At 48.1% G+C, this 23,073-nt stretch overlaps 2 protein-coding genes across 4 annotated transcripts; one reads left to right on the plus strand and one right to left on the minus strand.

Annotated features, from left to right (window-relative positions):
- Nucleotides 1–4,589: 4,589 nt before the first annotated feature.
- On the plus strand, nt 4,590–7,051 carry LOC115618799 (interferon-induced protein with tetratricopeptide repeats 1-like). Its single transcript, XM_030510721.1, has 2 exons — nt 4,590–4,762; nt 5,525–7,051. The coding sequence occupies exons 1-2, from the start codon at nt 4,758–4,760 to the stop codon at nt 6,831–6,833; spliced, it is 1,314 nt and encodes a 437-aa protein (XP_030366581.1). The 5' UTR covers nt 4,590–4,757; the 3' UTR covers nt 6,834–7,051.
- Nucleotides 7,052–8,099: 1,048 nt separating this feature from the next.
- RACGAP1 (Rac GTPase activating protein 1) lies at nt 8,100–17,199 on the minus strand. 3 transcript variants are annotated; one of them, XM_030510718.2, is made up of 17 exons: nt 17,148–17,199; nt 15,840–15,934; nt 14,857–15,059; nt 14,387–14,523; nt 14,090–14,159; nt 13,818–13,871; nt 13,004–13,081; nt 12,753–12,870; nt 12,463–12,593; nt 11,633–11,797; nt 11,199–11,294; nt 10,764–10,962; nt 10,308–10,413; nt 9,971–10,103; nt 9,139–9,274; nt 8,772–8,880; nt 8,100–8,476 (listed from the first exon to the last, which is right to left on the minus strand). In XM_030510718.2, the coding sequence occupies exons 2-17, from the start codon at nt 15,928–15,930 to the stop codon at nt 8,401–8,403; spliced, it is 1,902 nt and encodes a 633-aa protein (XP_030366578.1). In that variant the 5' UTR covers nt 15,931–15,934; nt 17,148–17,199; the 3' UTR covers nt 8,100–8,400. The 3 variants fall into 3 exon arrangements, with proteins under 3 accessions (XP_030366578.1, XP_030366579.1, XP_030366580.1); XM_030510719.1 differs by lacking the exon at nt 17,148–17,199 and adding an exon at nt 16,754–17,097; XM_030510720.1 differs by lacking the exon at nt 17,148–17,199 and adding an exon at nt 16,843–16,933.
- Nucleotides 17,200–23,073: the final 5,874 nt, after the last annotated feature.

Genomic DNA, 23,073 nt, shown 5'->3' on the forward strand with positions numbered 1-23,073 from the left:
CCCATTGCAGACATACCCTTTGTACGTGCGAAATGGTGAGGCGGTCACGTAGCCAGCAGCCAGCAAGGGCTGCGTTTTTGAGGTCAGTTAACTGAACCCTTCACTATCATTTATTTTCTTAGCTCTAGAATTACTTTTCTCTTGTTGATCAAGCCTTGGCAGTGACCTCATTGGCTCACCACACTGTAAACAGTCAAATCCTCATATTTGCAGAGATAGATTAATTCAGGAGAGATAGACATGTCAGGAAAGTATTTCAGCTGAAGATGTTGAAATGCTTAACAGCTCTTCTTTTCCATTCTCTGTGTGTGTTTGAGAAGCTGCCCAGCTTTTGCTGCAGGTTATAGAAGACACAGTTTCATAAGCAGCCCCTATCTGGGTTGGGGAGAACCAGGGGTGTCTGGAGAAGGTATTCACTGCCATCCCCAGATAGAGCTCCCTGCATCATCCCATGGCAGCAAAGCCAGTCTCTGGTGATTACATGTTGTGTGATGCTCATGTATCACTAAAGCAGAATGTCTACACCACCTTTATCTGCAGGAATTCAACAGATCTCATTTGCAGTATCAGGTAACTCAGGTGGGTGTAAGAATCAGGGCATGCACAGAGAGGCTGTTCGTTGCTGTACATTCATTTAATGGTTGGACTTGATGATCTCAAAGGTCTTTTCCAACCTGGCTGATTGTATGATTCAAAGCCTCTGCAAACAAGGAGGTCAAGTATTTTTGGCAAGGCAGAGGCTGTTTTACACAATGGTGCTCTCACACTCTCAGTATATATTATACGAGGGAAAAAAACCTGCCTTTTTCATTTTAAACTTGCTGCCTGGTCATTTTCTTGAGCCCTTTGTGGCTCAATTGTGAAGGGTGAATGCCCTCCCCAGGCAGCTCATGCTCTCTAAGTCGTGGTCTGTTTTCCCTCCCTGTTTACACCCAAAGGAAAACACCACATTTCCAAATAGAACTCTTATCATCCAAATAAGGATGAATAAAAAATAAGTCATTGGAAAGTGGTGCCAAAGCACAGCTGCTGGTTCACAGGCCGGCCACAGCGTAGCCATGCACACACCCCACCTCGTGCCTTGCAGTTCATCGGTGGGAATCCTCTGCCATCTGCTGGTACAAATCACTAAAGGTCTGTGCTTAGAGGCAACCGCCTTATAGTAAGTAGAATGGTAAGAGAAAAGAGGCATCTTTGGAGTATGTAAGTGCTTGTCTAGGTTAAACATTACCTACTTTCGTCCAGTGCAATCCTCTAGCTCCTGAGGACATGGAGCCCACAGTCTTCTGCCAGCACAGCTCTTGGCCAGGGATTCATACATATAGCGATAGGACAAGGGGTGATGGGTTTAAACTGAAACAGAGGAAGTTCAGGTTGGAGATAAGGCAGAAGCTCTTCCCTGTGAGGGTGCTGAGGCACTGGCACAGGGTGCCCAGAGAAGCTGTGGCTGCCCCATCCCTGGCAGTGTTCAAGGCCAGGTTGGAGAGAGCCTTGGGTGACATGGTCTAGTGTGAGGCACTCCTGCCCATGGCAGAGGGTTGGAACTGGATATCTTAACGTCCTTTCCAACCCAAACCATTCCATGATTCTATGACCAAAGAGATGAACCAACACCTCTGTGCAAGTACTGTTACACTGGGAAAACTCTCCTTTTGCCACCTTTCCCTGGAGGAGTGTGCACATCCACATGCAGAACCACAAGTAGCGCAGCCTGAACTAGTAGAGTCAATATGATCTGAAAAGGTGCCACCAAAACAGAAACCACCTCTTTGTTACCTGTCTTTTCACTCATAGAAGCCTCGCCTCAACTTCAGTGCCAGCAAAGAACTTGGATGCACTTAATAAGAGAAATACTGAGCCAAGTCTCAAACTTTGCCAGGGAAATCCTGCTGCTGCATCTCTATGTATTTTTAGTTCTGGCCTTTGCTACTCAGCTGAAGCTCCTTGAAATGTCCCAGCCCAGTTCCAGGCTTTTTCTCACTTCATGTTGCAGAGCACTTTAGGGGTTCAGAGCCCCTCCATCATGTCCAAGGAGAATCAGGCTAAGAGCCTGGACTTTTCTTCTTCCTTTTCCTGCTTGATAAAGGACTCTGAGCCTGCTGGCCTGTCTGCATTTCCTCATCAGTTCATTTGGTTTTATTTCTTCCTGCAAACCACATCTCTGCTCCTAGATTACCACGAGTACAACAGCTATTACAAAGGAAGATGAAAACCAGGGCTCATAGTCTTGCCCAGTAACAGCAGCAGATTGCTGGGGGGAATGGAACAGAGTTGAGAGGCAGAAAACCAGCTTCGTTTCTAAGGCACGTTTGGGGTTAGAGCACCAGGCTGGTTCAAACCCTCTCGTTCCCAAGTAGGCAGCAGAGGAACTTGCTGACAGATGGGTGTCTTTCCCAACTCGGAAACGTCTGGGCCAATAAACCAGGATTTCCGTTCAATCAGCTCAGAGAATTCGATCAATGTTATTTGGTGTAACAGAACTGGTTTGGAGCCAAACTGTGGGTTTGAGCTATCTCCAAAGCTATTTGTATTTTATTTCTTTGCATCTTAATGCAGCTCTTTCACTTTTCCTTCCCATTTCTCTCTTCCAACAGCAAGCCTTGCCTGCACTTCCCGTTTGGCTGTGCCATTAGTTTTCTCATTTGCTGTTATTTTTGATTTCCATCCAGGCTTTGTATGATATTAATAGCAATTCCATAACACCATAATCTTCCTCAAACCAGTCCTAATGTTATCCGGAGAAAGAGCCAAAAAGCATTGCTGGGGGCCTGAGGGATTTGAATTTCTCCTCCATTCTGCCAGCACTGCCCATAGCCCAGCTCAGCCCCTGCCCCAGGGAGTGTCTGTCTGTCTGTCTGTCTGTCTGCCACCCAACACACACAGTCCCATCCTGGCCACGTCACGCAATGGAGAAGCAGCTTGGGCAAGCCAAAGCGTGCAGAAAGAAGACGCTTGAGTGAAGATGCAGGAATAAGAACTCATTTATAGTCTAATTCATGCCTCAGTCTAATCAAGACAGAGCAATTTACTCTGCTCTCATGAGCCCCCACTTGGAGCACTGTGTGCAGTTCTAGTGTCCTCAACATAAGAAGGACAGGGAGCTGCTGGAGCAAGTCCAGAGGAGGCCACGAGGAGGAGCAGGGGCTGGAGCACCTCCTGTGTGGAGACAGGCTGAGAACATTGGGGCTGTTCAGCCTCAAGAAGAGAAGCTGCGTGGGGACCTCAGGGCAGCTTCCAGGGTCTGAAGGAGGCTACAAGGATGCTGGAGAGGGACCTTCATGAGGGACTGGAGCGACAGGACAAGGGGTGATGGGTTCAAACTGAAACGGGAAGTTCGGGTTGGATGTAAGGGAGAAGTTCTTCCCTGTGAGGGTGCTGAGGTGCTGGCACAGGGTGCCCAGAGAAGCTGTGGCTGCCCCATCCCTGGCAGTGTTCAAGGCCAGGCTGGACAGAGCCTTGGGCAACATGGTCTAGTATGAGACATCCCTGCCCATAGCAGGGTGTTGGAATGAGATTATCTTAAGGTCCTTTCCACCCCTAAGTATTATGTGATTCTATAATCCTTTTCTGCTCAACCTGCTCCAGCAGTGCCAACAGCTAATATCCAAATTATTCCATTTCTACTAAAGGTTGCCAGTAATAGAAAAACAACAAACACAGCAGCCAAAAGTATCTACCCCAATCCTCTAATGGCAAATTTTCCTTCCTTCCTTTGCTGCAGTGACTCATCCACATCCTGAGGGGGGAAAAAGTGATGTTGATGGGTTTCGTTTCTTCTTTGCTAGGAGGAATATGATTATAAGCTTGATGGTTTCTTCATTTTGGGTTTACTATCTACTTGGGGCTATTTTATTGTTTTTTAATGGATTTTCTACTGGTCCCTGTACTTGAATCTTTCTTCACAAAGCTACAATTCCATGTTACAGCCAGACACACTGTGTGTCCTCTGTGGATCCTGTGTTTTACCTGTATTTTTAATGCTACCTCTAAGACTGCTTTCTGTCACTTGCCAAACCCATGTTCATCAATTATCAGTAATGGATTGCCAATGAGTTGCTAATACCCCAACACTGACCCTCCCTCAGCACAACCTGCTGCAAGTACATGGGATTTACCCCAGGCACAGCCATTGTACCTCAGTTATACAAACCCATGCCCATTCAATACCTCAAAAATCGGGTAGGTAAGAAGCACTTTGTTGCTAGGGAGTTACAGCTAAACAAACTACTGCAAAATTTCAGGCAGGCTGGGACAGGTCCAGGCAAAACCAGCCCAACAAGCCCCAGTGCCAAGGTCTGAGAGTCAGTCAGAGCCTTTCAACAATGATGGCAATGCCATATTTACATTCTGTTGCCCAGAATCTTCTATCACCTTAACCCTGTTACTTCTTAAAAGCTTTAATGCTAACAAAGCCCGTTTCAGTGGGGAGGGCTCCAGGGGTGAGTTCAGATCCTGCTGCTCTGGCCACTGGGGTTCTGTTCTTGTTTATCTGTTTATCCAGATCCCAGTTCCATTTTGTAAAGGGAAGATTGTAGCTTTCAGACAGGGAAACCAGGATACTTTCTTTTCTAGTTTAAGCTTTTTTCTTTCAGTTTTGTTTCTTCCAAGACAAATCAGACCTTGCCCAGAAGGAAGTGCTATTTAAGGATCAGTCAGTAAGTTACAGACTCAGTGCTGCCCTGTGCATCTGCTGCAGTGTAGAAGAGATCCAGCCCAAGCCATCACTCCCTAAACGTGCCACTCCATCCACAGCAAGAATGAGGTAAGTGCACAGCTTCCATTCTTGTAGCAGCTCCAGAGAGAGTGGCTTTGGGTTGACTAGGCTCTGCAAATGGTCCTTATTCAGAACCACAGGATAGTTAGGGTTGGTAGGGACCTCTGGAGGTTACACCTTGACCCCCACCCTGCTCAAGCAGGGCCATCTAGAGCAGGTTGCCCATGACCACATCCAAACAGCTTTCGAATGGCTCCAAGGATGCAGACTCCACCACCCCTCTGGTACTCTATCATCCTCACACCTAAAAGACAAAGAGTTTCCTGGTAAAGCTTCATGAGTTTCAGTTTGTGCCCATTACTTCTTGTCCTGACACTGGGCACCACTGATAAAAAGCCTGGCTCTGCCTTCTGTGCACCTTCCCTTCAGGTTTTTATATATGTTTCTCAGATGCCTCTGAGCCTTCTCTTCTGTAGGCTGAAGAGTCCCAGCTCTTTCGGCCTTTCCTCAGATAAGAGGTGCTCCAGTCCAACATCTTCATAGCTCTTTGTTGGACTCTCCCTCTGAGACATCTCTTGCTGCATCATTCACATGAAGGCACAGCCCCTACTTCTTTCTCATGGGGAACAAAGAAGTTTTAATTGTGGGGTTTTGGCTGGCTCTACTCTTCCCATTTGTGAAGTCCATCTTAGGGCCTTTATCTTGGGTAAGAGCTGCCTCAAGTACAGCTAGGAGCTGCTTTGTGCTCTGTGTGGGCACCACAGGACACCACATGCTGCCTATTCCTAACCCACATTTTCCTTTGTACAGCAAGGAAGAGCTGCAGGACAAGTTGGATGCCCTTCAATGCCATTTCACCTGGCATTTGAGCATAGGAGGCAACATTGAAACTAGCCATGTCCTGCAGAAGCTGGCTGTTGAAATCAAGTACACATCCCACCAAAACCAGGCAGCACTCTTGGGTCTGCAGGCATACCTGTACCACCTGCAAAGTCAGAACAGAGAAGCTCTGCAAAGCCTTAAAGATGCCGAAGAACACAAAAGACAAGATGAGCAGTGGGCATCCGCTGCTGATTCTTTGGTTATCTATGGGAATTATGCTTGGATTCACTACCTGCAGGCCTCTTACCAGGAGGCTGAAAGCTACCTGGAACAAGTTCAGCAGCTCTGCACAACTCCTTTGGATGCACAGCTGATTCCATACATCCAGGCCCAGAAAGGTTGGTCCCTCCTGGCTATCAGAACCCGGAATGGGGAACGGGCTAGAGAGTGCTTTGAAGCAGCATTGATGCTCGAACCGGAGAACACGAACTTCCAGACTGGGCTCGGAATGGCTCTTTATTCCTCCTGGAATTACTTCTGGTATCGTGATATTGCAGATGAAGCCAGAATCCAATTGGAAAGAACTGTTCTTAAGCATCCAAATAACTACAGAGCCAAAATAAATTTAGCCAAGCTACTTGAACAAGTGGATACAGAAAGATCAATTGGTTTGGTAGAAGAAAGTTTAGAGAAAAGCTCTGATCCCTATGTCCTCAAGGCTTCAGCTTTCTTTTGGCTGAAAAGAAATTCTACAGAGAGGGCAATTAAGATATTACAGCAAGCCCTGGAGCAGAATCCAGGTTACCACCTTCTCTACCAAGCCCTGGCCAAGTGCTATAAGATACAGTGGCTTAATGCAAATAAAGAAGACAAGAATAACATATTGGAAGCAGCCATCAAGGACCTCAAACAAATTCTTCAGGAACATCCAGATCTCGTGTTTGTAAAGCTGCAATTAGCAGAGTTCTATGGCGCAAGAGACCCAGCACAGGAAGAGAAGATCTACAGGGAGCTGCATGAAAAAAAGGAAACCCTGGGCCCCAAAAGCCTTCAAGCCCTTAATCTCTACTGGGGAAAGTTCTTCCTCTACAGGAAGAATTCACTTGATGAAGCAAAAGCAAAGTTTATGGATGGTTACAAGATTCCCATGGCAACACTAGTGAGGAAGGAGTGTGCCCAGAAGCTGGCCAAGCTGGCTCAGCACTACCACGGTGAGGCTGCTGCTGCTATTTTCCGCTTCATCCAAGATACCGACCGCCACTTGCCCGCAGAATTTTCTGGAGCTGACCTAGAGTGATGGCAGGAGCCCGAGCCTAGGCGAAGCAGGGAATCCTTTCTGCAAAGCTAGAAGACATCCAGGACTAGTGTCTATTTCTCTCTCTAACAGCAGGCCCATCACCTCATATAGATACAAGGATTTCATCCGCGTCTCAGCCCATCCCATTGCTTGTCCATAAATACAGACCTACCCATAGATAACCAACCACCCCAAATTTACTCACCAGGCCCTCAGTCCTGCTTCTCTGAGAGGAGGGAATGGAAACAAAGGTGAAGAATTTTGCCCATGGAGGCTGAGCAAAATCCTTTGCAGGTACAGATCTGCATCGCCCCCTTGGAGGTGCTGTAGATCAGAACTAGGTGCCACTTACGGGAGAGTGAGAAGTCCCTTCCATTATCAGAAATCTCATTTGCAACAAATAAGAAGGTGGCTTCATCCATAAGGTCATTAACTGCTGGGGGGGGGGGCTTGATGGAGGTGAAGCACCTCCATACAGGGCAGAGAGACAGTCCCTGCCCTGGCCTGTTGCTTTAAATACAAAAGTAGCAAGAGCTAGCTGCTGCTTAAGAAGCATGTAGTTGTGATTATATTGGCATGAATCCTTTGTAATATGTGTGTGCTTGCCTCTGCCTGAACATAAAACAGGAGCTTTGCTTTCTTGCACTGGTATAACTCTATAGCACAAGTAACAAGCATTAGCCAGAGTACAAAACCACAGGTCATATAGAACATCATGATTTACTTAACCACACAGGTCATGACAGTTTTCCAGACCTCAATAAAAACAGCCTCTTCATAAGCTTGTGTATGTGTTCCATATACCTTTTCACACAGCACTGAGCAAGGGCACATATCCCAATTCAGGAAAGCAGGGACTCTTAAAAGCAAGGATGCTCTTAACCTACCCTCAATCTCCTCACCACTATGAGCAGCACTAGTCATTCATTTAGACTACTCTGGAATCTTTGGGGTTTGCATCTACAGACAGTTTTCCCCTCATAAATGCAGTACCAGGAAACATTACTAAAGTCACAGCCCCTCTGGCCGTTAAGAAGAGCATCTTTTGCCCATCAGACAAAGGCAACAGTGCCATCCTCAGGATTAAAGGCTGCATGACCACAGCCCAAGTCACGAATTAAGACTTGGGTGCTGCTGGAAAGACTGGATTCCAACAAATCAGCTTCACTGCTGTGTGAAGAGCAGCTTTAAAAACCAAAACGAAGCTTTAAAAACCAAACAGCAAAACCCACAAACTTACAGTCCTTATATGACTGTTCCACTCCATATGGGTACGAGTCTGGATGCTGCTGAAAAGTGCCAGCGAGTTCCTCCAGCATTTTTTTATTAGTACTTTGGACAAATCCTGATAGTTACTTTCTTCACCAATACTAAATTCAGCACAGCATTAGATAATAAAAATACATTGCACAATAAAATCCCATTAAAAGTCTCAGTTAAGCTGGAAGCTAAATGGAAAAAGATCTTATTACATAAGCTGCCAGTGGCCACGGAGAGGACTTGTGTTTCTTGTACTGGTGCATACTGGTGTGCAAATGCTAGGACAACACCTCCTCCCAGGTCCACTTCACTTCAGCAGAGGAGAAGCAAAGAAGTTACCCTGATGCCCGAGCTGGGTTGCTGACTTGCTTTTGCTCCCAAATCTAGTTCAAGAGAAATAGAAAAACATAGGTTTGCATTTGGGATATAGAGGTCTAACACGTTCCCTTCCCCAGGGTCTTTCACCCAAGTTGTACCCACCTCCCACACAAAGCATTGCTCTCCCTACCATAAGAGGCCACTCGTTAAACCATCATGCAGCTTGCACTGTTACTACAGCACTGATGGAGAGTTGACTTAGTAAATCCAGGCTGCTTCCAGAACAGGTTCCAAAAGTCTATTTTTAGTTCTCCACCTGCAGTGAACCCAACATCTCCATAACACCCCACTGGCACTTACCTGGGGGTGGTTTTGCTGAAGGTAGAGCGGACCCTCTGGGACAGGGAGCTTGATGATGGAGTCTTGGAGAGCTGGTGCTCCGGAGTGGTGAGGGGCCCAAGTATGCTCACTGCCAAAAAAAGAGGTAGTGAAGTGAGCAACATGGGGACAGCTGAAGTTTTCATTGCCATGCAAGGAACATTAGACTTTCCCTAGCATCTGCCAAGAATACTAGACAAAGCTGGTGTTTTCCTGCTATGTGTTTCCTCCCTCTTCCTCCAGGAAGCATGCAGGAATGCTCCAGAGTCTCAAGCAGCTCTCATTGAGGGGCATTATTTTTACTACAGGCAGCTGCACAGCCAGTAGTAAAGCAGAACTCAGGGGTTACCTTGAACATCTGGTGTCCGTGGTGTGGAGTAGGCATTGACATTCTCAATTACATGTGCTGGGTCAATGTTTTCTTGCTCCACCATCATCAACTGGCTCCAGTAGTCCATAGGCAGCAGCAGAAGTCGCTCTACTACCTACAGAGAAACCCGTGAGTAGAATCATGGAATCACAGAATCAGCCAAGTTGGAAAAGTCCTTTAAGCTCATCAAGTCCAACCATTCCCCAGCACTGCCAAGGCCACCACTAACCCATGGCACTGAGGGCATCGGCTACACAGTGTGTGAACACTTGCAGGGACGGTGACTCCAGCCCTGCCCTGGGCAGCCTGTTCCAATGCCTGAGCACCCTCTGGGGAAGGAATTGTTCCTCAGCTCCATCTAAACCTCCCCTGGGGCAGCTTGAAGCCGTTTCCTCTTGTCCCATCCCTTGTTCCTTGGGAGCAGAGACCAGCCCCCTCCTGGCTCCATCCTCCTGTCAGGCAGTTGTAGAGAGTGATAATGTCCCCCTGAGCCTTCTCTTCTCCAGACTAAACCCCCCCAGGTCCCTCAGCCGTTCCTCATCACACTTGTGCTCCAGGCCCTGCACCAGCTCCGGGGCCCTTCTCTGGCCCCACTGCAGAATGTCTCTCTTGTAGTGAGAAACCCAGAACCGAACACAGCATTCGAGGTGCAGCCTCACCAGTGCCCAGTACAGGAGGAAGATGTTACAGACCAGCACATAACTTTGACACACTGACACGAGACCAGCACCAGCTCAGCTCCCTCCAGCAATTCATTTGGATCTATTAAAGGGGATACATTCACCCCAAGCAGCCCCTTCTGCTCACCCACCTTGGGTTGTCGCTTAGTGTCCTGTAGGAGCGTCATAGGGTCAGGATCAGGTACCGCATGGGCAACTATTGTGGGGCCAAAGACTTTGGCCAAGTTGGTGATGTCCATTTTAGTCTCTGGGCTCTGAGCCACCCTATATTAAAAACATTTAACAGGATGTAGCTTCTCCCCTTCATTTGTCATACAACTCCCCCATCCCACACACACTGCAGCCTCTGAATAAGCATTTTTTTCCAGGATGAATACTTTATGCTCACAAGCAATAAAAAAAGGCAACTAGAAGAAGGCACCAGTGGCAACATCCCCCTTTCAGAACTAGCAGTCCATTTGGACATACCTCTGCAGGTGGACCATGAGGAAAGCCAGGGTGTCCCTGTTGGCCTGAGGAAGCTCACCAACTGCCTGGTACATAGCAGCAATGCTGTTGTCCTCATCTGAGATTTCTAGGGGGAAAAGCCCAAAACGTTTAGACCTCAGAAAGTGATCCCAGAGGCACAGCTGCAATATTCCCCTCACAGCAATAGCTAGCCTGAGAGACAAGGAAGCCAGAAACTTCACATTTCCTGCTATTGCAGTAATTTGGTATCTTGCCCAAGTAGTAGAACTTGTTTCCTTCCTCTTCCAGAAGAGTACATCAGAAGAGGTATCTTCCCAGCATATTGCACATCATCAACACAGCTGCAAGCATGAGGGCTCCAACAGAGCCCTGGGGTCTCCCAGTTGACACAACAGCTAAACCTGTGACCATCAAGCCTAGGGAAAGACTTGGAGATGTCATTTAGCACCTCCTTACCTGCAGCTTCCATAAAAGTCTTGTTTAACCGGAATGTGAGAAGGGGTTCTTTCAGGCTGCGCAGAAAGTCCTTGAGAAGGCCACAGATAGCATGGATATCATCCACTTTGCTGAGCAAAGGAACATTTTTTGCTCTAAGAAACTTCTCTTTCAGTTCCCTCACTGTCTTGTCACAGCCAGATACTCGGTAAAGGCCAGTCTGTAACAGAAAGCATTGCTTAGAGGCAGCGTATCAAGCGCCCATATAAAGCTGGCATTCTTCTGCTCCCACTTGCTCTCCACACCCGAGCATTCTGCACAGCCACTGTTGCTCACCCACAGTCACCCACTGACAGCACTATGCACACCATGAATAAGAGATGTTTGGGTTCATTTGTTTCCCTAACACCACAACCCATTTCATTAGTGCTGTTTCACACCTCATTCTCTTTTTACCTCATGCAGCCCTCGCTGCTCAATCTCATTAACACAGTGCACTATGATGGAAGGGATCATTGGAGGAGTAGAAGGGACAAAGTCCATCAAGGTGCCCTGAAAGGCAGAAGGAAAAAATAAAGGAATACTCAGTCTTCAGACATAGAAAAATACTCTCTCAAGGATTCATAGCAAGATCTAAACTACATCCATCAGCACAATGTGCAGGATTCCCTACCCAGAGCTGCCCTATTCCCAACTCCACACCCTCCTAATACAGCATCCCTACCACCCACTACCCTGCTTCTACATCAGCAAGCTCATTTGTGTTGGATTATGCACCTCTAAGCAACAGGAGCTCTTCTGTAGAAGGCAGATTTGTTGGAGCCCGAGTATGTTCTTCCTCTAACCAAACATAAGCCCGTTTGTGTTGGCAGCTCACCCGACAGACTCACCTCTCCAATTCTGACAGGAGTGCCTGTCAAGGTGGGGATGCAGGGAAGAGGACAGCGGTCCCGACACTCCGGGTGAGCGACCACGCGGCAGTCTCTGCACTTCAGAGAGATTTTTCCAAATTTCACTCTCTTTCCACATGGAACACATGATTCTGGCTTGATAACCTGATGATTCAGAGCACACAGATAGGAAGAGATTAGTGCAATGTAGTAACTCAGCAGGACTTTCCCATGTGAAGACAGGCTAAGAAAGTTGGGGCTGTTCAGCCTGGAGAAGAGAAGCTGCATGGAGACCTCAGAGCAGCCTCCAGTGTCTGAAAGGGGCTGCGAGGATGCTGCAGAGGGACCTTCATCAGGGACTGGAGTGATAGTAAGTGTAATGATTAAACCCATCACAAGGGGTGATGGGTTTAAACTGAAACAGGGGAAGTTCAGGTTGGATAGAAGACAGAAGTTCTTCCCTGTGAGGGTGCTGAGGCGCTGGCACAGGGTGCCCAGAGAAGCTGTGGCTGCCCCATCCCTGGCAGTGTTCAAGGCCAGGCTGGACACAGGGGCTTGGAGCAACCTGCTCTAGTGCAAGGTGTCCCTGCCCATGGTAGGGGGTTGGAACTGGATGATCTTAAGGTCCTTTCCAACCCAAACCATTCTGCGATTCTATGATTCTCTGACTTAAACTGCACAACCATACAGGATAATATATTCCCTGATCCATGCAAGTAACTGGCACAGTCAATATTGACTTGGGTAGCCTCTTACCAAGAGCTTGATATCACACCCATTTCAAAGTGGAAGGAGATGCTTTTTCAAGTTCTTCCTGCCTGTAGACCTACCGTCTTTGAAACAAAGTCGTGCAGCCTCACTCCCCCATTGTTCTGTGGGGTGCCAGAGCCATCAGTCTCTGGTTTGGATTCCAGCTGCTTACTGCCTATGCTTGACTCACTGCTCCAAGGCTGCAGAGGACCTGAGAGACAGAAGAGTGTTGACTGAATGGAATCACACCCTACCCCTCTTTGCTTTAAAAGCAAGTGTGCATCATAAACCAGAAGCAGCTACGAAGGTTCTAGGAGGCCTACTAAGTAGTTGCTTCAGGATTTTGGACAAATGGAGGCATGACACCTACCACTCTTCCTCCGAGTTCTCAGACTATAAGGCACAGTCTGGATAGTAGAAATAGCTTCGATTGGGCCACCATCATTGGGGACCATGAGAGTCGTCTTTGCTACTATGGATTCATTTCCCTGTAATGAAAAATAGGCTGTTAGTGACACAATACTGACAGGACGTGGGATGTTCTAGTTTGCTGGCCCTAGAAACAGGTATTGCAATACATAATTACTGGAAGTGCACACAACCCAGGAGGGACAAGCATACCTGGTCCACCGTGGAGCCAATTGATCTGGTTTTCTTCTGAGGACCTGGTGGGCCTTCAATGAACTGCCTGGAAGACCGCTGAAAAGATACGGTATGGTTTTGACTATGAAGCAGTTCTGCTGTTAACACAGTGTTATATTAGTCCAGTATAACTAGAAGGACTAAACAACCATCTGCACATGCCACAGAAGTGTTAAGTTCTTCCACAGTACCTGTTCTTCATGGCAACTTCAAGGTTGTCATGAAGTATCAGGAGGCCTCAATATATTGCTCTTTCTAGTAATTCTCCTAGCCAGCTTTATAATCCAATTCAAGAGAGAAATAGAGGAGAAGAAAACCAAACCCCAAACCATACACACAAAAAAAGAAGGGCAACTAACCAAGTCCCAGACTGTTCCCAACCCTGCTAGTGATGATTTCAGGCTGTCTTTTCCCACCTGTGCCCACTGCACACTAATAGCAGACCAGAACAAGCACAAGCTCCTTTACAGAATAGAAAAATATTAACTTTCTATGTGATTTTCCCCTAATCTAGAAGCTGTTAATAATCTTCCAGTGCTTTCTTGCAAACTCTAGGCCATACCAGAACAGATATGCAGAACTCCAGTCGTTTTCAGTAGACAAACATCACAATTAACTTTCAACCTAAATCCACAGCACAGTTTTGAATTATAGTAGCAGCACATCCATCTGAAGTTTGACTGTGATTAGTAGCTCAGACATCAGTATAGATGGCTGTGAGATGACAGATGGTACCATTGTGTCAGCTAAGGCTGACAATGGAATCTATTTGAAGGGAAAGAATTGAACATACCCGCTTCTCTCTCCTTGTCGGCCTGACAGCTTTCACCACAGAGGAATCCCAGTCCTGTGGGAAATAGACAGCACTGGTTAGCTCAGTGCAAATACCCTACAGCCCCTGGCCAGAACTTCATTAAGTTTTAGCCAATAGCACACCAGAGCAATGTAAACCAGCTCTACCAGTTTAATACCACAGTAATTTAAATACAAGGGGTCTCCAGAGAGACCCACCCTTCCCTGAGGTTTTACAGTGGAGGAGAACTTTAGAACTTGGCGTTACATTACCAGTGACTCATCAGTCTTGTCAAAGCTGATATCTGACAGAAATGAGCCAGATTCATCTATTGTAGACAGCCTAAAAATAAAAAAAAAATAAAAAAATCAAATTAGAAGAAACTTGTATCAGTTTGGCTTTCAGTCAGCCCTGGCTCCAGAACAATGCTACTGACTCAGAGGAGCTGTATTTCAAACGGGAATAGAAGTAAAACCCTACTGATAGGGGTGCAGTATGTGCCAGAGGTACACGGCTGGCTTGATACTTGACATTTGATCTTTGCTCAGACAAAACGCTCTTTTGCCTACCTTTTGTTGCCTGAACCCCCAGTAGAAACCTGTGGCCTGTTAAGAAAGGCGAGGGCAGACTTCTGTTCTTCACTGAGCTGAATACTCCCAGATGCATCACACATGAGCAGCTCTCGAATCAGTTGTATTTGCCGCTCCTGTAAAGGTAGATCATATCAGAAGCTGCCACAGGATGAACTGTGTTTAATTTCTGTACGAACCATCTGAAGTGTTTCAGATGCCACAGATACACCCTCAGAACTTGTGTCAATACTGGCTGCAAAGCCCCTGCTCCAACAGGTAATAGCAGCTCAGCTCCAAAGAGCAGCGGGTCACCTTTTTCCAGACCAAAGCAGAAGACAACCTTTTTCCCAGGGAGGAAAAAACCAGTAATCCTGAGTGCCAGTCTTTATTTTCCAAAGATAAAGGTAGTTCCATCACCTTGTCTCCAACACTCTAGAGAGGTAACTGGTAATAAAGGAATTACTCACCAGCTTTTCACAGTCCGTTTCAGCTTTTTGCCTCCGTTTGATCTCTACATCCACTTGGTTGCGAGCGTGTTTCAGCTTCACATGCAAAGCACTACGTTCAGCTTCAGTTTTCATGAGGAGGTCTTTGTACTTGCCAAGCTCATGCTCCGTCTCCTGCCATTTTCTCCGGTACTCTTCGAAGTTCTTTGCTAACTGAATGAACTCTGGAGAGAAAACACAGGAATCTTCAGCTACCCAGGCAAGCAGCGGAGGTGCAACAGCCCTCTTCACTGACAGCAGATAGCTAGTAACACAACCTGCTCCCAAGTGAAGAGCAGAGCAGCCAGCCTTTCAGCAAACCCACCTACACTAGAGATGTTCATGAGATCCTGCAGTTTTTCAGACTAAAGTCCTTCATGTCAGCATCAACCAGAAAAGCTAGAACGTGACACCCTGAGTGCATGAAGTCAGCTTGCTTGAATGTTAGGCTAAGAAAGTTAGGGCTGTTCAGCCTGGAGAAGAGAAGCTGCGTGGAGGCCTCAGAGCAGCTTCCAGTGTCTGAAGGGGGCTACAAGGATGCTGGAGAGGGACCTTCATCAGGGATTATAGTGATAGGACAAGGGGTAATGGGTTTAAACTGAAACAGGGGAAGTTCAGGTTGGAGATAAGGAAGAAGCTCTTCCCTGTGAGGCTGGTGAGGCGCTGGCACAGGGTGCCCAGAGAAGCTGTTGGGTGACATGGGCTCGTGTGAGGTGTCCCTGCCCATGGCAGGAGGTTGGAACTGGATGATCTTCAGGTCCTTTCCAACTCAAACCATTCTATGATTCTATAATGTGGTCCTGCCACAAGCTCAGCCTGTGACTTCATATTTCTTAACAATGAAAACCTCCTCAAATCTCACTGCCTGTAGCAGTCTTATTACCCACAGCATCATGCATCAACTGATTCTTCAATAACAGCAAATAATGTCTGTTTACACAACCCCCCTCGGAAGCAGAACTTACGGTATTCATTTCCCTCACTTAAAACTTCAGCCTGGCGCACAAATTGGTTGCACAGAGTCCGTAAGTTCAGCATCACAGCCTCCATCTCCATCTTCCTGCAAGAAACCAGAGGTTAACAAATAGCCCAGCCCTTTCTTTCCACCTCCAAACAGCAAACGTGTTACCAGCCCAAAGAGAATCAGCTTTAGAATTAGTTTATTTTTCAGGCGAATTTTAGAAGCTGCACAAACAAAAACTAGAATTTAGAGTTATGTTTGATGGAGATACATGCAGCTAAGGCCTTCCATAGGGAATGAAGATCCTCGCCCCTCCAGTCTATGGACAGCAGCGCCACAGAGGCAGATCTCACCTTATTGCTTCAAATACTCTCCAGAACACTACAGAGGCTCAGAAGCCAAGGCAAGCTGAGGGATCCCAAATCACTCTCCTTCTGGAAGGCTGCAGAACACAACTCATGCCCTGTCTATAAATACCTTTGTACTATATAGGCCACTAAAAATGTGCAAGTTTTCAGAGTAAGATAAAAATAGGAGCAGCATTCTCAGGGATTTTAATACAGTTTTAATTTTAGCTGCATTTGAAGTTACAGCTCCTACCACAAATAGCTGTTCAAATTCAGACAGTCAGCACATTTCCCTCAAACATTAGCAACAATGGCATAAACAGAAGCAGTGAAGAGGAAAGTCTCCAACTCAGCAACACAGAAATTACTTTGCTAATGCAATAAGTTGCTGGGGCACACAGGACAGCCTGGACTAATAAATTACCACCAGGAGCAGATATAGACATAGGCGAGAGAGGTGCCAGGAGGGAGAACGCTCCAGCTAAAGGAGCCACCACGGAAAGCTCTGAATATTCGATCCGCAGTTACAGGTTCCACAGACACGAAGACATCTCAGGGGTTTCTGAATTACCTGGTCTAGAAAAGCTCTCTGCTGAAGGGCCCTGCTCTGCTCCTTGCAGCCGCCTTCAGTCACGACAAAGGGCACTTCTAATTTCGTACCTTAATTACCACGATCATTAGCGCCCAACTCGACGGCAGAGGCCGGGAAGGCGCAGAAACACGGTAAAAGCCCCCGCAGCCGCCCGCGAAGGCACGACCGGAGGCAGCGAGGGAAATGCCTCTGAGCCAACCGCCGCCGGGCCCGCGCTGCGCCAGGAAGGCGGCTCCGCTCGGCCGGTGAGCGGGGACCCGAGGCCTGAGGGGGTACCCGAGGCCGGAGACCCGAGGCCTGAGCGGGGATCCAACGGCGAGGGCACGGTGCCGGGTCCCGCCGCGCCCCCTCAGCCGCGCTCCCTCACACTTACCTGGGCCGCCGGCCCGGCGCGCTCTCCAGCTCCAACGGCCGTGCCCAACTGCCCCGCACTTCGGTTTGAATCCCCGCTGCCAGCCAATCCCAGCGCGCTCCCCACCCACTCGCGCCTCTCATTGGCTCTTGCTCGTTGGGAGTCTGAAGCCGAGCCGACGCCATGTCTGCTGAGGGCGTGGCCTGTCTGCTCCGCGCCAGGCGCGAAGGCGGGCGGGTGGCCCCGGGATGAAGCCGCCCAGGCGCCATCTTTACTGTTGGTTGCTGCCTCCGGCCCGCGTTGCTTAGCAACAGAGCAGGCTGGAGACGCCGGTAGGGCCCGGCCCGGGCCGGAGGAGGAGGCTGCGGCTTCCCTGAGGGCCCAAACGCAGCCACCGGCACCAGAGGGGCTGTTCTGGGGAGAAAAACTGTTCTGAGGCAGAATCCTGGTGTGACTTTAAGGCAAAGCCATTGGCACATGGGCACGGGTGGGCCTGAGCCCCTCACGCAGTGGTTCTGCAGAGCACCGGTGCTCAATACAACCCATGGCTGGTTCAGAGCACGGGTACTTCACCAAGAGGCTGTTTATTAGGTGTTATCTCTTGAGACATATGATGCTTCAACTCATTTTTGCCTTTAAAACATTCATCTGAGCAAGAGCTGTTGATCCGTCCCGCGTGCCAAAGGCAAAACCCCATTTCAAGCCGTGCACTAGTCCTCCATCCACAGACGTTCAATGTGCAAACCCATAAAATGCAAACCAAAACCCAGCACTTACAAGAAGTGAAGTCCCATAATCATGAAATAACAATGCGATTTAATCTTTTAAATCTGAAACAAAACAGTGGGTAATTGGCGAATGGATATTAGCAATTAGCGGAACTAAATGCTTAAAATTGCTAAGTGGGAAATGGAGTTTGTAAAGCAGATTGCTCTCCAGCACCCAGCTGCTTTGTCAGAACTGCTTTATTTAGGTTATAAAGTCTGCTTTAACCTAATTAATAATAATTAATTCATACTAGATTGTAAAAAGCCTCAAGGTCTTCTGAAAAGTAAACATCAGTGAGGCTTCCTTGAGGAAGATAGTCAAAATTATCTACATTTTATAGAGGAACTGAGGCCCAGAAGAAACACAACTCATCCTCAGAGTCAATGGCGAAGCAAGAGAAAGGACCTGACCTTCATATTTAACCTCATGGCACAGAAAATCATCCAAAAGCCCAATTTGCCCCGCTCTGGAAAGCAAATTGGAGGCTGATAGTTACACTTGGCTCTGCTGAGAGCCTCTTATGCATGCACATCTCATCCTGGCACCCCTTGCACCCCCATTTCTGAAGAGGTTCATCTGTTTCAGTGTCAGCCCCGGGGCCTCCTGCAGCTCCCGCCTGTGACTAAATCTTCACAGCTAAGATGTCTCTATTGGCAGCTCGTATTTATAGGCAGGGTTGTTTTAGTGTCATTCTTAAGAGTTAAGGAGGCTTTTGCTCAGAAGTGAATTCTCTTCTCTTTTAAATTGTCACCCGCAATCTCACGCCAATAAAAAGGCACATTATTTCAGATTATTGCCCCCGTGGCGCTTGTAGTGAGTTACTACATTAGGTACTGGGTTTCACTGTTAAGCAAATTAGATTTCTTCCGTATGTACTCAGAGATCATAGTTCCAAATCCTCCTCTGAAACATGATGGGTGGGAGCTCCAAGGGCATCAGGAACTGAGGAGCCCCAAAAAGCATCTCAGAACCTCCCTTTGCCTTCTGATCTGATGTGGACATGGCAAATGGGCCATGTCCTACAGCACACTCCACTTGCTTGGTCCCAGTCCCTAAAAGCTTTGCAGAGTCTTCTCTGAGTGATGCATGATGAGAGCAGAGGGGTCAGAAGCACCTTGCGTATTGTCGTGGTTGAGCTTTATTTCAAGAGAAAAGAGAAGGCAAAAGGATTGAGGACCCTCTCCAGGAGCTGCTTTATGGCAAAGTAATTATATTCTCTTTTGTTTGTGGCAGGGAGGGGAGGGAGAAGCCTTGAAATGTCTCATCTGGGAAACCGTTAATAGAATTTATGCTAATTTGATGATTCCGGCGATTACTGGCGGAAGCACTTCACAGTTTCAGGCAGCAGAAATTCTCCTCCAGTTCCTCCTGCTGTCTCGCCCCCTTTGGGCTTTAGCCCATTCGCCTCCTCCAGCCGCTGGCGACTCCTTTGCTGGGCAGACCCCATGATGTGACTGGGATTGTTGCCTATGAGGATGCCAATGGGCTCACCAGTAACCCCGTGCCTCATCTACTGGGGCAGAATGCAAAGAAATCTGCCCCGGTGCCACATTAAGCAGCCCTGCAATAACAAACCTTTCCCTCCCAGCCTCATCCACTGGTGAAGCTTCACAAACACAAATCTCTCTGCCCAGCTCCTGCATAATAAAGTCCAGAACTGCAAACCCATTTATGCAGCTTTGTGCTCAAGGGAAACCTTTATTAAGTTCCTTTTAATCCAAAACCAGTTAGAGCATGGTGGTCTTCCTGAACAGTCAGTCCAAAAAGCAGAAAAGAGGGGGAAAAAGAAAGCAGAATTAGAAACTTTATGGCAGCGACCTTTCTCCAGGCGAAGAAAAGATGCTCTTAGGTGCATTTCTCTTGGTGCCCGTTACTAGAGCACGGGTTTCACAAAGGAATGATTCCGTAGCATGTGGAAAGGCTGAGCAGGGAGGGCAGCCGGGGTTTTGCTGGACATTTTGGGGAATGAACTTGTAATTCCCGGGCCAAGCCACAGGCCGGCAGATGGCATCACGCTCATGTGCTGGGTGGGAGCTGCGGGGCCTCAGCCATGCTCATCTCTGCGAAATATAGCTCAGTGCATCATAGAATCATAGAATCAAGCAGGCTGGAAAAGACTTAAGATCATCAAGTTAAGATCATCACCATTTACCCCAGCACTGCCAAGGCCACCACTAACCCATGGCACTGAGGGCTTTGGCTACACAGTGTGTGAACACTTGCAGGGACGGTGACTCCAGCACTGCCCTGGGCAGCCTGTTCCAATGGCTGAGCACCCTCTGGGGAAGGAATTGTTCCTCAGCTCCATCTAAACCTGCCCTGGTGCAGCTTGAGGCCGTTTCCTCTTGTCCTGCCCTTGTTTCTTGGGAGCAGAGACTGACGCCACCTCACTACAAGCTCCTTTCAGACCAAAGGTCTTCAAGGAAGGGGCTGAAGGAGCTGTGTTTGCATCGTCCCTCTGAATCATGAAGCGGGTTTATCTGTGGTCTCCTGCCTGCGTGAAGCCGGGATAATTCCTCCAGCAGTGACTGGTGTCGGGGTGAAGATGGGATCAGCCAGACCTGTCTGCAGTGACATGCAGTCCATCCTCTCTGCTCCTCGCAGCGAAACGGTGCATTAATGTCAGCAGAGAAGCCACGGCCTTATCCTGAACTCATTAAAAAACAATGGGAGTCTCTATTGCCTTCATCTGGCTTTTAATGAATGACCTCTTGTCGCCGGGAGCTGCGTGCAGTGACAAAGGACCTTTGTGGGCTGATATTTATGATTTCATTTAAGCTAGGGAGTAAGCTAAGGGAGAGAGCTGGGAAATAAGAGCTGAGATGATGTTTCCTGCTTTAAACTCAAGGGATCTTTATCTAGTTTTTTGTATTAATACACTTGTCATCTCTTAAATATTTGAGCAACTCGCAGCCGTGAACATTCCCACGCTGGAAGGACATGCAGGTCACACTCTGTGCCATGACAGGGAATGATTCCAGCTCTCCCAAACCCCCCGCATTCCTCTGGGCTCTAACACTGGGGTGGGGGGAAGGTTTTGCTTTTCCTAGTACCCCCCAAACTGCACATACATCAAGCACACCGAGCCCTGCTGTGAGAGCCCGTTGCTTGTGGGGGGCCGGGCTCAGCACAACCACCGGGTCCGAACACCCCTCCCCGCACCAGCAACTTGCCAACACTGATAAATGTTTGCCTCTTCCTTCGGCAGGCCTCAGCAGCGGATTAAGCAGCTGGGAGTCTGGAGTGAGAGCGTGTCCCCTCTCCTTTGCCATGCAAAGAGAGAAAATTAATCTTCCAGCTTCCTCTGATATTTGGGCTGAATTACAAGCTGGGAGCGGAGATAAAGCACGGGCAAAAGGAAGGGACAGGTACAGCGAGAGCGGGGCTGCCTGGCACAGGCCTTTGTCCGTGCAGATAACAGCTCTCCTCCCTGTGTCATGCATAATTCACCAGCATCTCCCTCCATCCTGGTCATCCTCTCTGCTTTCATTGCTCTTCTTCTACAGAAACTGGAAGCCTGCTTGTCCAAGTGAGTGTGTGTGTGTTGGCTGCGTGTGTGGGTGCAGGAGCATGCTCATGTGTGGGGAGCAAGCACGCATGTGCATCCAGACACAGGAGCAATGCGCAAATCTTCTAATGGTTGGACTTGATGGTCTTAAAGGTCTTTTCCAACCTTCATTCCATGATTCTGTGACATCTCAGCTGCAACGTGGCTCTTTGCAGGTTTGCCCTGGTACATAGGTAAGAGGACATTGTCCCCTGACAGCTCCAGCGCTGCTGGGATGGGCCACTAGTGTCCTGGACACAGCCCACAAAATCCAGCTAAACCAAAGCAGCACATCAACTTCTGCAAGGTCTGGGGTGTGATTTTGTATGCTCATCACATTGCAGCTTCTCTAACCCTGCTGTCTCCCTAAATCCCTCTGATGTTATAGTTGGATAGAGGTTACATCCTTTGGGATACCAACCCCAGCATTAACAGACACCAACTGCATTTTATTTGGTCCACCATCCAGCAGCTTCTCTGCACCGTTCTTGACAGAATTGTGCCACACAAAACAGAAAAGCCACGGAGGTTTTCCATAGGCACCAAGAGCTTCTTTCCCAGAACAAAGCAGAACTAACCTTGGTCACTCCCAGCCAATACAGACACCTGCTTAATTATTTGTGCTTTGTAAATGAAAGCAGAGCTGTGAGTTTAATAACCATTGCTTGGGAGTAACTGGGGCGATTATTGTGTGGCCCAGGGGGAAAATTGCAGCTTGTTATCTCCAGGGAGTAGCATTAGGATCCAGCAGATAATCAGAATGTTATTTGTTGCACTTTAGATGACATTTCTTACGGATTTAGAAGTGGTAGGGATCAAACTGTGTTGTTAGAGCCATCCCCCAAACTGGGGAATCCAGAGCCCTGTAAGCTAAATAGCATCTGAAGCTGCCCAGGACAGCTGCTCTTCCAGCAGGACAGCACAAATAACAGACATACGTGCCACATTTGAGCTCAAACGCTTCCAGATAGGAGCATCACTCATCTCTTTCTGAATTTGATCTTCTCATAAGAGAGATAACACTCAGGATGCTGCAGGAGAGGATGCAAAGGGGGGATATCAGCTCTACCAGATGCTGCCAACCAGATCTATACTCAGAAATAAGGTCGCTTGAGACCTTCTGTTTCTCCCTCTGCACCTCAATCAATAGCCCCTGCCTGTCCTTTTGCCTACAGCAGCCCTGAAATGTGAGGCTCAGTCGGCAGCAATGCTCACATCTGCTGCTGCACGGTCCTGGGGAGACCATCAGCGCTGGGCACCCTCCTTGTGCATGTCATGATTGCTCCCTATCACACGGCTGAGCAGCTCCCATCAGCGTTGCGCTCGCCACAGGACCATTGTGCACCATCAGGCAGCAGCTTCCAGCTCCTGGTGGGTTTCCGAGCCAGGGGAGCCACTTCCAGCAAACCCAGATGTGGTGGGTGAGCATGATGCAGCCACAGCCTCCAGCGATGCCTCCCAAACACCAGCCCTTCTCTTGGCACCCCACACTGTGCACATCCAGCCTGGCTGCAGGGGTGAAAAGAGGATTTTTGGCAAGGATGAGCCCACTGGTGCTCTCTCTTCTGTAGATTTGCTGCACAGCATTGTCCCCAAATCCTGATTTAGGCTCTGCTCACAAGGACAGGCTCA

This window comes from Strigops habroptila, chromosome 23 (genome assembly GCF_004027225.2).
Source record: "Strigops habroptila isolate Jane chromosome 23, bStrHab1.2.pri, whole genome shotgun sequence".
Lineage (NCBI taxonomy): Eukaryota > Metazoa > Chordata > Aves > Psittaciformes > Psittacidae > Strigops > Strigops habroptila.